The sequence below is a fragment of the Coregonus clupeaformis genome, chromosome 9 (genome assembly GCF_020615455.1).
Source record: "Coregonus clupeaformis isolate EN_2021a chromosome 9, ASM2061545v1, whole genome shotgun sequence".
Lineage (NCBI taxonomy): Eukaryota > Metazoa > Chordata > Actinopteri > Salmoniformes > Salmonidae > Coregonus > Coregonus clupeaformis.
The window spans coordinates 3,212,405-3,224,377 of NC_059200.1; the positions used below are offsets into that span (position 1 = coordinate 3,212,405).

Here is an 11,973-nt window from a genome sequence, read left to right on the forward strand (position 1 = left end):
CTCGGATTGGACCAAACTACAATCCGTAGATTTTTCAGTGTTGTGTTTACAGAAATGGCTCCTCCCCTCTTTAGTATGAACGACGACATGACACTTTGTGTCAGCAAGTTATTATGAATAAATACATTTAAAGAACATAGCTAGCTAGCAACAACATATTTTGCAATATTCATCAAGGGGGTCTGAAAGTTGCGCGTTCTCTTGATAACCATCGAACTTGCTCGAGGGAAATAACGTTTGATGCGCGTTATAGCTAGCTACTCACAATAGCTATCTAACAGTAGCAGCTAACGTCCGCTAGCTAGCTCATTTTGATGTTAGGCCAGTTTTATGCAACGTAAACAACCGTTGAAGGGTGTTTCAACAGCTTGCTAGTTTCCCCATATATTCAATCTGCCGCTGTGGGGAAGCAGATCACCATGAACTGTCGTTCAGAGGTTCTGGAGGTGTCGGTGGAGGGAAGACAGGTCGACGAGGCTATGTTGGCTCTGTTGCACACTATCCTATTGCATCGCAGCACTGGGAAATTTCACTACAAGAAAGAGGGCACCTACTCCATTGGCACTGTTGGCACACAGGACATTGACTGCGACTTTATTGATTTCAGTTTTGTTCGTGTTTCTTCAGATGAGCTTGACAGGGTCATCAGGAAAGCAGTGGGCGAATTCAAGGTAGGCCTCTCAGATGAATCTGATTGTTTGGCTATTGAAATTGATATTGAACTTATATATTAAAACATGTAGCTAGCTGTAGTTGTTTTTTACTGGCATCCATTGACCTCTGGATCTATGTTGTGCTTTACAGGATGCCATGGGCAATGGGACTGATGGAATGGGACAAATTTCACTGGAGTTCTACCAGAAAAAGAAGTCTCGCTGGCCTTTCTCTGATGAGTGTATTCCCTGGGAGGTCTGGAGCATCAAGGTCAATGTCGTCAACCTGGCCAACGAGCAGGAGAGACAGATCTGCCGGGAGAAAGTGGGAGAGAAGCTGGGCGAGAAGGTGATCAACATTGTGGAGGTGATCAACCAGCACGAGTACCTACCCAAGATGCCCACCCAGTCGGAAGTGGACAATGTGTTCGACACCAGCCTCAAAGACGTACAGCCTTACCTGTACAAAATCACTTTTCAGATCACTGATACGCTGGGCACCTCAGTGAGCACCACCATGAGAAGGCTGATAAAAGACACCTTAGCACTGTGAGGGAGCCTCAAGATGATTTGCATCTTAAAACATGGCTTTGGGTAGCCTGGTTCCAGATCTGTTTGTGCTGTCTTGCCAACTCCTATAGTTGTGACCGTAGGATGACCATAGAAGTTGCCAAAACAACACAAACAGATCAGGGACCAGGCTGTGGGCTTTATTGACTATGGGATGTAATTGCTTCATGTTAGAAGCACTGGTAGTACGCTAGAAGTACCACCATCAAATGTCTAATCCGTTTTATTCACATTTGTAAGCAGTCATTTTAGGATCCTAGTTATCTATCCCTATTCTTTCACTAAATGCCTTCGTCAACACTGAAACATGACCTTTCACATCCGATAGTACAGAGTATAAAATTCAAGTACAATTTGAGCTTTTATGTTTTTGTATGAAGAAAGTGCTGCAAAAGTAGCAAGTCTGTCTGAAACAGGTTTTCATTTAATAACTGCTTTAAGTAATTGTAAAGTAACTATCTTATTTATGTTTGACATTTGCTTCTGTTATAAGAAAATAATGTGCAGAAAGATGTTTCACTTTTGAAAATAAAATGGGTCATCCTAATTAATTTCACATTCCCAATTGTTATTCTAGAAAACCACCTGGTTCTGTGCTTACTGATGTTAATTAAGGACAAGACAGACCAACACGAACTTCGGCCGTGCGCAGTGGGTTGCCGTCCTTTTGCATCTGACCACAGAACATCGGTCGTAATTTTCTGTTAATTTCCTGACTCTACACGTTGAATCGCCACGCTTCTTCCACACCCAGCAGGTGATTTACTGCAGATGGCCGACATTCGTGTTGGTCTGTCTCGTCCTTTACGGGTTCAAATTTGTGCAGTATATTCAAAGACAGTACAGTATGAAGATAGGCAGAAACTGCTTCTACAATAGACAGTGGCGATTTTAGCATGTAAATGTTGGGATGTTTTTTGGGATGATTGCCATTAAAGCCACTACACTACACAACACAACACTAAACAATACATTAATTTGACTATAACGGTGACAAACGGTGTCCACAAACTGTTAGGGCCTACATAAAGCTGTCCCAACAGCAGTCCCAACACCTTACCAATGTTACACCTGGCTATCAGCAGAGCCTTGTCTGGCAGCGAAACAGTTCATTCAGCCTCATTTACTGCCTTTTAAAAAAACATAGCTGATATGGCTGACTTGCTTAAACAATTGTGGTTTCTACTGACAATTGAGATGTACAAACTATGGCATAAGGAGACAACGAGCGGATAAAAGGCAATCCGTAATTTCGATTAAGACATTAATGAACGAGCTAGGACGGACGTAGTTTTTTATTTATTTATTTTTATTTCACCTTTATTTAACCAGGTAAGCCAGTTGAGAACAAGTTCTAATTTACAACTGCGACCTGGCCAAGATAAAGCAAAGCAGTGCGATAAAAACAACAACACAGCGTTACATATGGGGTAAAAAAACAAAGTCAAAAAATACAACAGAATATATATATACAGTGTGTGCAAATGTAGCAAGTTATGGAGGTAAGGCATTAAATAGGCTATAGTGCAAAATAATTACAATTAGTATTAACACTAGAATGCTAGATGTGCAAGAGATTATGTGCAAATAGAGATACTGGGGTGCAAAAGAGCAAAATAAATAACAATATAGGGATGATGTAGTTGGGTGGGCTAATTTCAGATGGGCTGTGTACAGGTGCAGTGATCGGTAAGGTGCTCTGACAACTGATGCTTAAAGTTAGTGAGGGAGATAAGAGTCTCCAGCTTCAGAGATTTTTGCAATTCGTTCCAGTCATTGGCAGCAGAGAACTGGAAGGAATGGCGGCCAAAGGAGGTGTTGGCTTTGGGGATGACCAGTGAGATATACCTGCTGGAGCGCAGACTACGGGTGGGTGCTGCTATGGTGACCAATGAGCTAAGATAAGGCAGGGATTTGCCTAGCAGTGATTTATAGATGGCCTGGAGCCAGTGAGTTTGACGACGAACATGTAGTGAGGACCAGCCAACAAGAGCGTACAGGTCACAGTGGTGGGTAGTGTATGGGGCTTTGGAGACAAAACGGATGGCACTGTGATAGACTACATCCAATTTGCTGAGTAGAGTGTTGGAGGCTATTTTGTAAATGACATCGCCGAAGTCAAGGATCGGTAGGATAGTCCGTTTTACGAGGGCATGTTTGGCAGCATGAGTGAAGGAGGCTTTGTTGCGAAATAGGAAGCCGATTCTAGATCTAACTTTTGATTGGAGATGCTTAATGTGAGTCTGGAAGGAGAGTTTACAGGCTAACCAGACACCTAGGTATTTGTAGTTGTCCACATACTCTAGGTCAGACCCGCCGAGAGTAGTGATTCTAGTCTGGTGGGCGGGTGCAAGCAGCGTTTGATTGAAGAGCATGCATTTAGTTTTACTAGTGTTTAAGAGCAGTTGGAGGCTACGGAAGGAGTGTTGTATGGCGTTGAAGCTCGTTTGGAGGTTTGTTAACACAGTGTCCAATGAAGGGCCAGATGTATACAAAATGGTGTCGTCCACATAGAGGTGGATCCGAGCGTCACCAGCAGCAAGAGCGACATCATTGATATACACAGAGAATAGAGTTGAGAATTGAACCCTGTGGCACCCCCATAGAGACTGCCAGAGGTCCAGACAACAGGCCCTCCGATTTGACACATTGAACTCTATCTGAGAAGTAGTTGGTGAACCAGGCGAGGCAGTCATTTGAGAAACCAAGGCTATTTAGTCTGCCAATAAGAATGCAGTGGTTGACAGAGTCGAAAGCCTTGGCCAGGTCGATGAAGACGGCTGCACAGTACTGTCTATTATCGATCGCGGTTATAATATCGTTTAGGACCTTGAGCGTGGCTGAAGTGCACCCATGACCAGCTCGGAAACCGGATTGCATAGCGGAGAAGGTACGGTGGGATTCGAAATGGTCGGTGATCTGTTTGTTAACTTGGCTTTCAAGTACTTTCGAAAGGCAGGGCAGGATGGATATTGGTCTGTAACAGTTTGGATCTAGAGTGTCACCCCCTTTGAAGAGGGGGATGACCGCGGCAGCTTTCCAATCTCTGGGGATCTCAGACGTTACGAAAGAGAGGTTGAACAGGCTAGTAATAGGGGTTGCGACAATTACGGCGGCTAGTTTTAGAAAGAAAGGGTCCAGATTGTCTAGCCCAGCTGATTTGTAGGGGTCCAGATTTTGCAGCTCTTTCAGAACATCAGCTGTCTGAATTTGTGTGAAGGAGAAGCGGGGGGCATGGGCAAGTTGCAGCGGAGGGTGCAGAGTTGGTGGCCGGGGTAGTGGTAGCCAGGTGGAAAGCATGGCCAGCCGTAGCAAAATGCTTGTTGAAATTCTCGATTATTGTAGATTTATCGGTGGTGATAGTGTTTCCTAGCTTCAGTGCAGTGGGCAGCTGGGAGGAAGTGCTCTTATTCTCAATGGACTTTACAGTGTCCCAAAACTTTTTGGAGTTAGTGCTACAGGATGCAAATTTCTGTTTGAAAAAGTTAGCCTTTGCTTTCCTGACTGATTGTGTATCTTGGTTCCTAACTTCCCTGAAAAGTTGCATATCGCGGGAGCTATTTGATGCTAATGCAGTACGCCACAGGATGTTTTTGTGCTGGTCAAGGGCAGTCAAGTCTGAGGAGAACCAGGGGCTATATCTGTTCTTAGTTCTGTATTTTTTGAATGGGGCATGTTTATTTAAGATTGAGAGGAAATTACTTTTAAAGAACAACCAGGCATCCTCTACTGACGGAATGAGATCTATATCCATCCAGGATACCTGGGCCAGGTCAATTAGGAAGGCCTGCTCGCTAAAGTGTTTTAGGGAGCGTTTGACAGTGATGAGGGGTGGTCGTTTGACCGCGGACCCGTTACGGATGCAGGCAATAAGGCAGTGATCGCTGAGATCCTGGTTGAAGACAGCAGAGGTGTATTTAGAGGGTAAGTTAGTCAGGATGATATCTATAAGGGTACCCATGTTTACGGATTTAGGGTTGTACCTGGTAGGTTCGTTGATAATATGTGTGAGATTGAGGGCATCTAGTTTGGATTGTAGGATGGCCGGGGTGTTAAGCATATCCCAATTTAGGTCACCAAGCAGTACGAACTCTGAGGATAAATGGGGGGCAATCAATTCACATATGGTGTCCAGGGCACAGCTGGGGGCTGAGGGGGGTCTGTAGCAAGCGGCAACAGTGAGAGACTTATTTCTGGAAAGGGGGATTTTTAGAAGTAGAAGCTCAAACTGGTTGGGCACAGACCTGGATAGTATGATAGAGCTCTGCAGGCTATCTCTACAGTAGATTGCAACTCCACCCCCTTTGGAAGTTCTATCTAGACGGAAAATGTTATAGTTGGGGATGGACATTTCAGAATTTTTGGTGGCCTTCCTAAGCCAGGATTCAGACACTGCTAGAACATCAGGGTTGGCGGAGTGTGCTAACGCAGTGAATAACTCAAACTTAGGAAGGAGACTTCTGATATTAACATGCAAGAAACCAAGGTTTTTACGGTTACAGAAGTCAACAAATGATAGCGCCTGGGGAGTAGGAGTGATACTGAGGGCTGCAGGGCCTGGGTTAGCCTCTACATCACCAGAGGAACAGAGGAGGACTAGAATAAGGATACGGCTAAAGGCTTTAAGAACTGGTCTTCTAGTGCGTTGGGTACATAGAATAAAGGGGGCAGATTTACGGGCGTTGTAGAACAGATTCAGGGCATTATGTACAGACAAGGATATGGAAGGATATGAGTAAAGTGGAGGTAAACCTAAGCGTTGGGTAACAATGAAAGAGATAGCATCACTGGAGGCACCGATTGAGTCGGTCTCCGCGTGTATGGGGGGTGGGACAAAGGAGCTATCTAAGGCAGGTTTAGCTGGGCTGGGGGATCTACAGTGAAATAGTACAATTAGAAATAACCGAAACAGCAATAAGCAAACCATATTGACATGGGAGTGAGGCATAAAGCAATCACAGGTGTAATTTGAGAGAGCTAAGACAACAGCTGGTAATGGCGACACAGTTTGGGCTGAGGCTAAACATAAACAGGATGCGGTACCGTAAAAAGGAACAGTCCAGCAGGCATCAGCTGTATAGCTGAGTTATCATAAGGTCTGGTGAACAGCAATAGGATAGTTCGGAGGTAGTTCGGGGGCTGCTAAAGCACTAGCGAGCAAGAGGCCACGGCTAGCGTGTGCTAGCGGGCCGGGGCTAGCAGATGGAATCTTCGTGGTCGACGTCGTAACGGGAAGCCTGTTGTAACCACATCAGACGATTTCGTCGGCAGACCAGTCGTGTTGGATCGGAGGGGCTCCGTGTCAACACTAGGTGGTCCCGTCCGGTTGACAGAGAGGTAGATAGCCGGGAGATGGGCCTAGCTCAGGATGATTAGCCAAACCACAATGTCCATTTTGTTGCAGCTAGCTGGTAGCGATGAATCCAGAGTTAAAGATCCAGTGATTCAGTGATTCCGGCAGAAAAACGGATATGTTCTGGGTCGATAACGTGCTGTACAGACAGTGCAGACTGGCCGAATAATAGTCCAGGCTAGCTGGTAGTCAATATAACTAGTTGTTCAGCACTTTTTAAATGTACAGCGACAGAATTCAGAACATGGGCTGTTCTTACAGTATTCTCCCTGTACACCAAGTCAGAACCATAGGATAAATAAAGGGGGCATATAAGCAGACAATGAAAGCTCTTACAATATTCGATGATGACATTTCTCTAAAACAGGCTATAGACTACATGTGCAGCACCAAGTCAGAACAGTGGACTAAATTATGAGGGGAAAGGGACCAAATTATTAGGGTGAGGCACATGGGCTACTAATAGCTTACTACACAACAAACACTTAGTATTACTTTCTTAGCTACAGTATACATACAGTGGGGAGAACAAGTATTTGATACACTGCCGATTTTGCAGATTTTCCTACTTACAAAGCATGTAGAGGTCTGTAATTTTTATCATAGGTACACTTCAACTGTGAGAGACGGAATCTAAAACAAAAATCCAGAAAATCACATTGTATGATTTTTAAGTAATTAATTTGCATTTTATTGCATGACATAATTATTTGATACATCAGAAAAGCAGAACTTAATATTTGGTACAGAAACCTTTGTTTGCAATTACAGAGATCATACGTTTCCTGTAGGTCTTGACCAGGTTTGCACACACTGCAGCAGGGATTTTGGCCCACTCCTCCATACAGACCTTCTCCAGATCCTTCAGGTTTCGGGGGCTGTCGCTGGGCAATATGGACTTTCAGCTCCCTCCAAAGATTTTCTATTGGGTTCAGGTCTGGAGACTGGCTAGGCCACTCCAGGACCTTGAGATGCTTCTTACGGAGCCACTCCTTAGTTGCCCTGGCTGTGTGTTTCGGGTCGTTGTCATGCTGGAAGACCCAGCCACGACCCATCTTCAATGCTCTTACTGAGGGAAGGAGGTTGTTGGCCAAGATCTCGCGATACATGGCTTCATCCATCCTCCCCTCAATACGGTGCAGTCATCCTGTCCCCTTTGCAGAAAAGCATCCCCAAAGAATGATGTTTCCACCTCCATGCTTCACGGTTGGGATGGTGTTCTTGGGGTTCTACTCATCCTTCTTCTTCCTCCAAACACGGTGAGTGGAGTTTAGACCAAAAAGCTCAATTTTTGTCTCATCAGACCACATGACCTTCTCCCATTCCTCCTCTGGATCATCCAGATGGTCAATGGCAAACTTCAGACGGGCCTGGACATGCGCTGGCTTGAGCAGGGGGACCTTGCGTGCGCTGCAGGATTTTAATCCATGACAGCGTAGTGTGTTACTAATGGTTTTCTTTGAGACTGTGGTCCCAGCTCTCTTCAGGTCATTGACCAGGTCCTGCCGTGTAGTTCTGGGCTGATCCCTCACCTTCCTCATGATCATTGATGCCCCACGAGGTGAGATCTTGCATGGAGCCCCAGACCGAGGGTGATTGACCGTCATCTTGAACTTCTTCCATTTTCTAATAATTGCGCCAACAGTTGTTGCCTTCTCACCAAGCTGCTTGCCTATTGTCCTGTATCCCATCCCAGCCTTGTGCAGGTCTACAATTGTATCTCTGATGTCCTTACACAGCTCTCTGGTCTTGGCCATTGTGGAGAGGTTGGAGTCTGTTTGATTGAGTGTGTGGACAGGTGTCTTTTATACAGGTAACGAGTTCAAACAGGTGCAGTTAATACAGGTAATGAGTGGAGAACAGGAGGGCTTCTTAAAGAAAAACTAACAGGTCTGTGAGAGCCGGAATTCTTACTGGTTGGTAGGTGATCAAATACTTATGTCATGCAATAAAATGCAAATTAATTACTTAAAAATCATACAATGTGATTTTCTGGATTTTTGTTTTAGATTCCGTCTCTCACAGTTGAAGTGTACCTATGATAAAAATTACAGACCGCTACATGCTTTGTAAGTAGGAAAACCTGCAAAATCGGCAGTGTATCAAATACTTGTTCTCCTCACTGTATCTCCCTGGCATATTACATTATTTATGCAGCAGCATACAATACATTTTTGGACTCACCTTAAGGTGCTATGCTCACTTGAACAAGAAGGTGGTGCGGCGGTCCTTTGTGGGCAAATTTTGTCTTCAAAGTCTGGCATTCTCTGGATTTATGGTGCTTTCAAGACAACTGGGAACTCGGGAAAAAAATAAGGTAGAATCATGACGTTAGTGATCTTCAGGTCGGAGCTCTAGAAAGAGGCCCGAGTTCCCGACTTGGAATTTCCGAGTTGGATGACCGTTTTTTTCCAGAGTTCCCAGTTGTCTTGAACTCACTGAAGTCTGAGATTTCCCAGTTCCGAGTTTCCAGTTGTTTTGAAAGCGGCAAAAGTCATGCTGGATTGACAGCATGGCCAATGTTTATCCTTTTAAGCTTGGAAAATAGACCCTTAAACACAGACTTGGACCACACATCCACTCCACTGAATAGCAGACTAGTGATTGCCTTGCAATGCTTGCAGTTAGCCACTGATTCCTTCCAAACCACTCATTGTTGAATTTGCGATTTCCAACTTGTTGTGTAATGGTTATGTCCAATGGCTGATGAGCACCGATTCGTTTTATCATATGACAAGGATTGAAAAGGATTTGCCAGTAGATTGTCGACTTGATTTAATGTATGCACTCACTAACTGTAAGTCGCTCTGGATAAGAGCGTCTGCTAAAATGACTAAATGATGATGACTGCTAATATTTTGAAAGTAAGCCTCCTGAGTGGCGCAGTGGTCTAAGGCACTGCATCGCAGTGCTAACTGTGCCACTAGAGATCCTGGTTCGAATCCAGGCTCTGTCGCAGCCGGCCGCGACCGGGAGACTCATGGGCGGCGCACAATTGGCCCAGCGTCGTCCAGGGTAGGGGAGGGAATGGCCGGCAGGGATGTAGCTCAGTTGATAGAGCATGGCGTTTGCAACGCCAGGGTTGTGGGTTCGATTCCCATGGGGGGCCAGTATAAAAAAATATATATATGTATTCACTAACTGTAAGTCGCTCTGGATAAGAGCGTCTGCTAAATGACTAAAATGTAAAATGTAAATGTATGATGTTGACATGATCAGTCCAATCAAAGCTACTGTAGATATAAGGTGATTTGACGTCATTTTATCTGTGGCCAATGACCTTGAGCCTTCTTGGATGGGCACTTCTAATGTAACTCTATGGCAGCACCGAAGGGGCTTGAATTTTTGAGCTCTCCCCATAGATTTTGCGATCACGTAGCGTCCCTATGAGTGACAGAACACTGAGCTAATCATGGCGCAACTAGAGAACATTACCAACCCCTACGCTTCTTATTTTCTGCTGGCTGCCCCACCACCACAGAAAGCACTGAGCTAGGCTGAAACACCTGTATTTTGGAGCTGCCTTACTCAAGAAAGCAAAAAAGAGACCATGTTTGTATGCGGCTTTATTAACTCAATTATAATTTTTATTTTGTTTTACATTGTTTGCAAACTGATATGTGACACGTATTAATGACAAAATAACATGCAAAACAGCCCCACCTGCCCTGAATGACGGGTCGCCACTGATAATAGAAATCCCTGATCACACTTATAGATGATGTCATGGCGATGTTAGCTAGTTAAGCTCATGCGCAGAAACACGTCGTCGGGTATAACGGTCATCTCGTGCCGAACTGCACATGTGCAGGCCTTCAAATCATAGGCACTCCTTCAATATAAACCTGGTCTGTTAGGTCTGTTTCACAAGCGTTCTGGGAAGTCTTGCCATTTTGCGCCTCTGGGTTTAGAAACTCTGTGCTATACTGCATACCAAGCATGTGGCATCAGACAGGTCAAGTTGTAAAGATGTTGAGGAAATCTTCAAATAAAGAATTAGGAACTAAACAGTCAGGGCATTTTTTAGGTTGAGAGGCCAGATGCTTTATTCAAAAGCATTATTTGTCATTCAGCTGTGTGGATGTTTTTCCTCATCTAAGTTGCAAAGGTTTCCTCTCCAATCATGTATTTTTCATTCACAGGATGACCTTGAACAATAATGGAGAGCAAAGGATTTCCAGTCTCTATATCCTCAAGGGCCACAGAGCAGACAGCAAATTCACTTCCTGGTTCACAGCCAAAAATTTGTCACCACTGTCCAAGTGGCTAAATAGTTTGAAAACAGCTCTGTGACCCATGGCAGTGACCATCTGTCCAAGGAATAACGTTGGCACCATTTCTCTTGGTCACATTAGTGAATGTTCAGCTCTTTTGCATTGTTATCTGTAACAGCTTTGGTCATGCCTTAATAATGGAGCAACTAGTGCAAACATGATTGCAGTTTCAACCGTTCCATAGTGGAAACCAAAGCCAAGTAGAGACATTACTCATTTAAACACATACCAACTTCTCCTGAAAACAATCATGATTCAAGGTAGTGATGGGGGGGTATTATTTTTTGACGATATATCGTATAGTTTTGACAATAGAACAATATATTTTTTGCACTAGTTGGCTGTACCTGCACCAAAACTCCAGTATTTTTCCTTCTCCGTCTTCTTTTTAAATAAGGAGCCAATTTGTTTTCAGCACTTATTTCAATGCCTGATAAAAACTTGTTTTCTCATGGCTCTCTCTTGTCCCTCTGCAGCAGACATATGGTGAGCAATATGTTTGGAACATCTAATCGCAATAAAATCACAGTATCGAATCGCAATACATATAGAATCATGAGAATCGCAATATATATCGTATCGGCACCTAAGTATCGTGATAATATCGTATTGTGAGGTCCCTGGTAATTCCCAGCCCTAATTCAAGGGTTAGTTTCTTATAAGTGCAATCCAAACAATATACACACTCAATACCAAGGCAGCTACTGCATTATCACCTCTTTATTACAGAAAGAATTCAAGCACAAGAACTGTAGAAAAAAACAAAACTGCTGCAGTTCATGTAAAGCAACCATACAAATATTAATTATTGCAGGAATAGCACAGTAATACTAAAAGTATGCATTTTCATAAACAAACAAATTATAGGTATACAATTATACAAACACTGCCATATACACAAAATTATATTACATTTATTTGCACTCAATTTCTTTTTTTAATGATCTTGCATAAAATTCAGAGCACAAATATAAATACATACTTTGTTTGAACCTAACCACCGAATTTAAACATAAAAAAAGTTACATTTTTTAAATCTGAATATCAATATCTGTGGTTACAGTGGTCTCCTCAATAAATGTACATAGAGGTCACAGTTATCATGAAACGAACAAATCATTGT

The 11,973-nt window shown here is 43.6% G+C and overlaps 1 protein-coding gene across 1 annotated transcript; it reads left to right on the forward strand.

Annotated features, from left to right (window-relative positions):
* The first annotated feature begins 42 nt into the window (after nt 1–42).
* On the forward strand, nt 43–1,781 carry LOC121573575 (autophagy-related protein 101). The gene is made up of 2 exons (XM_041885664.2): nt 43–671; nt 805–1,781. Exons 1-2 carry the CDS (start codon nt 420–422, stop codon nt 1,204–1,206), a joined length of 654 nt encoding a protein of 217 aa, XP_041741598.1. The 5' UTR covers nt 43–419; the 3' UTR covers nt 1,207–1,781.
* Nucleotides 1,782–11,973: the final 10,192 nt, after the last annotated feature.

Bases quoted from the DNA above. Each gene is read 5' to 3' on its own strand.
- LOC121573575 (XM_041885664.2), top strand. From the start codon at position 420: ATGAACTGTCGTTCAGAGGTTCTGGAGGTGTCGGTGGAGGGAAGACAG. The intron at 672-804 runs GTAGGCCTCTCA...TGTGCTTTACAG, and splicing joins AAGCAGTGGGCGAATTCAAG to GATGCCATGGGCAATGGGAC.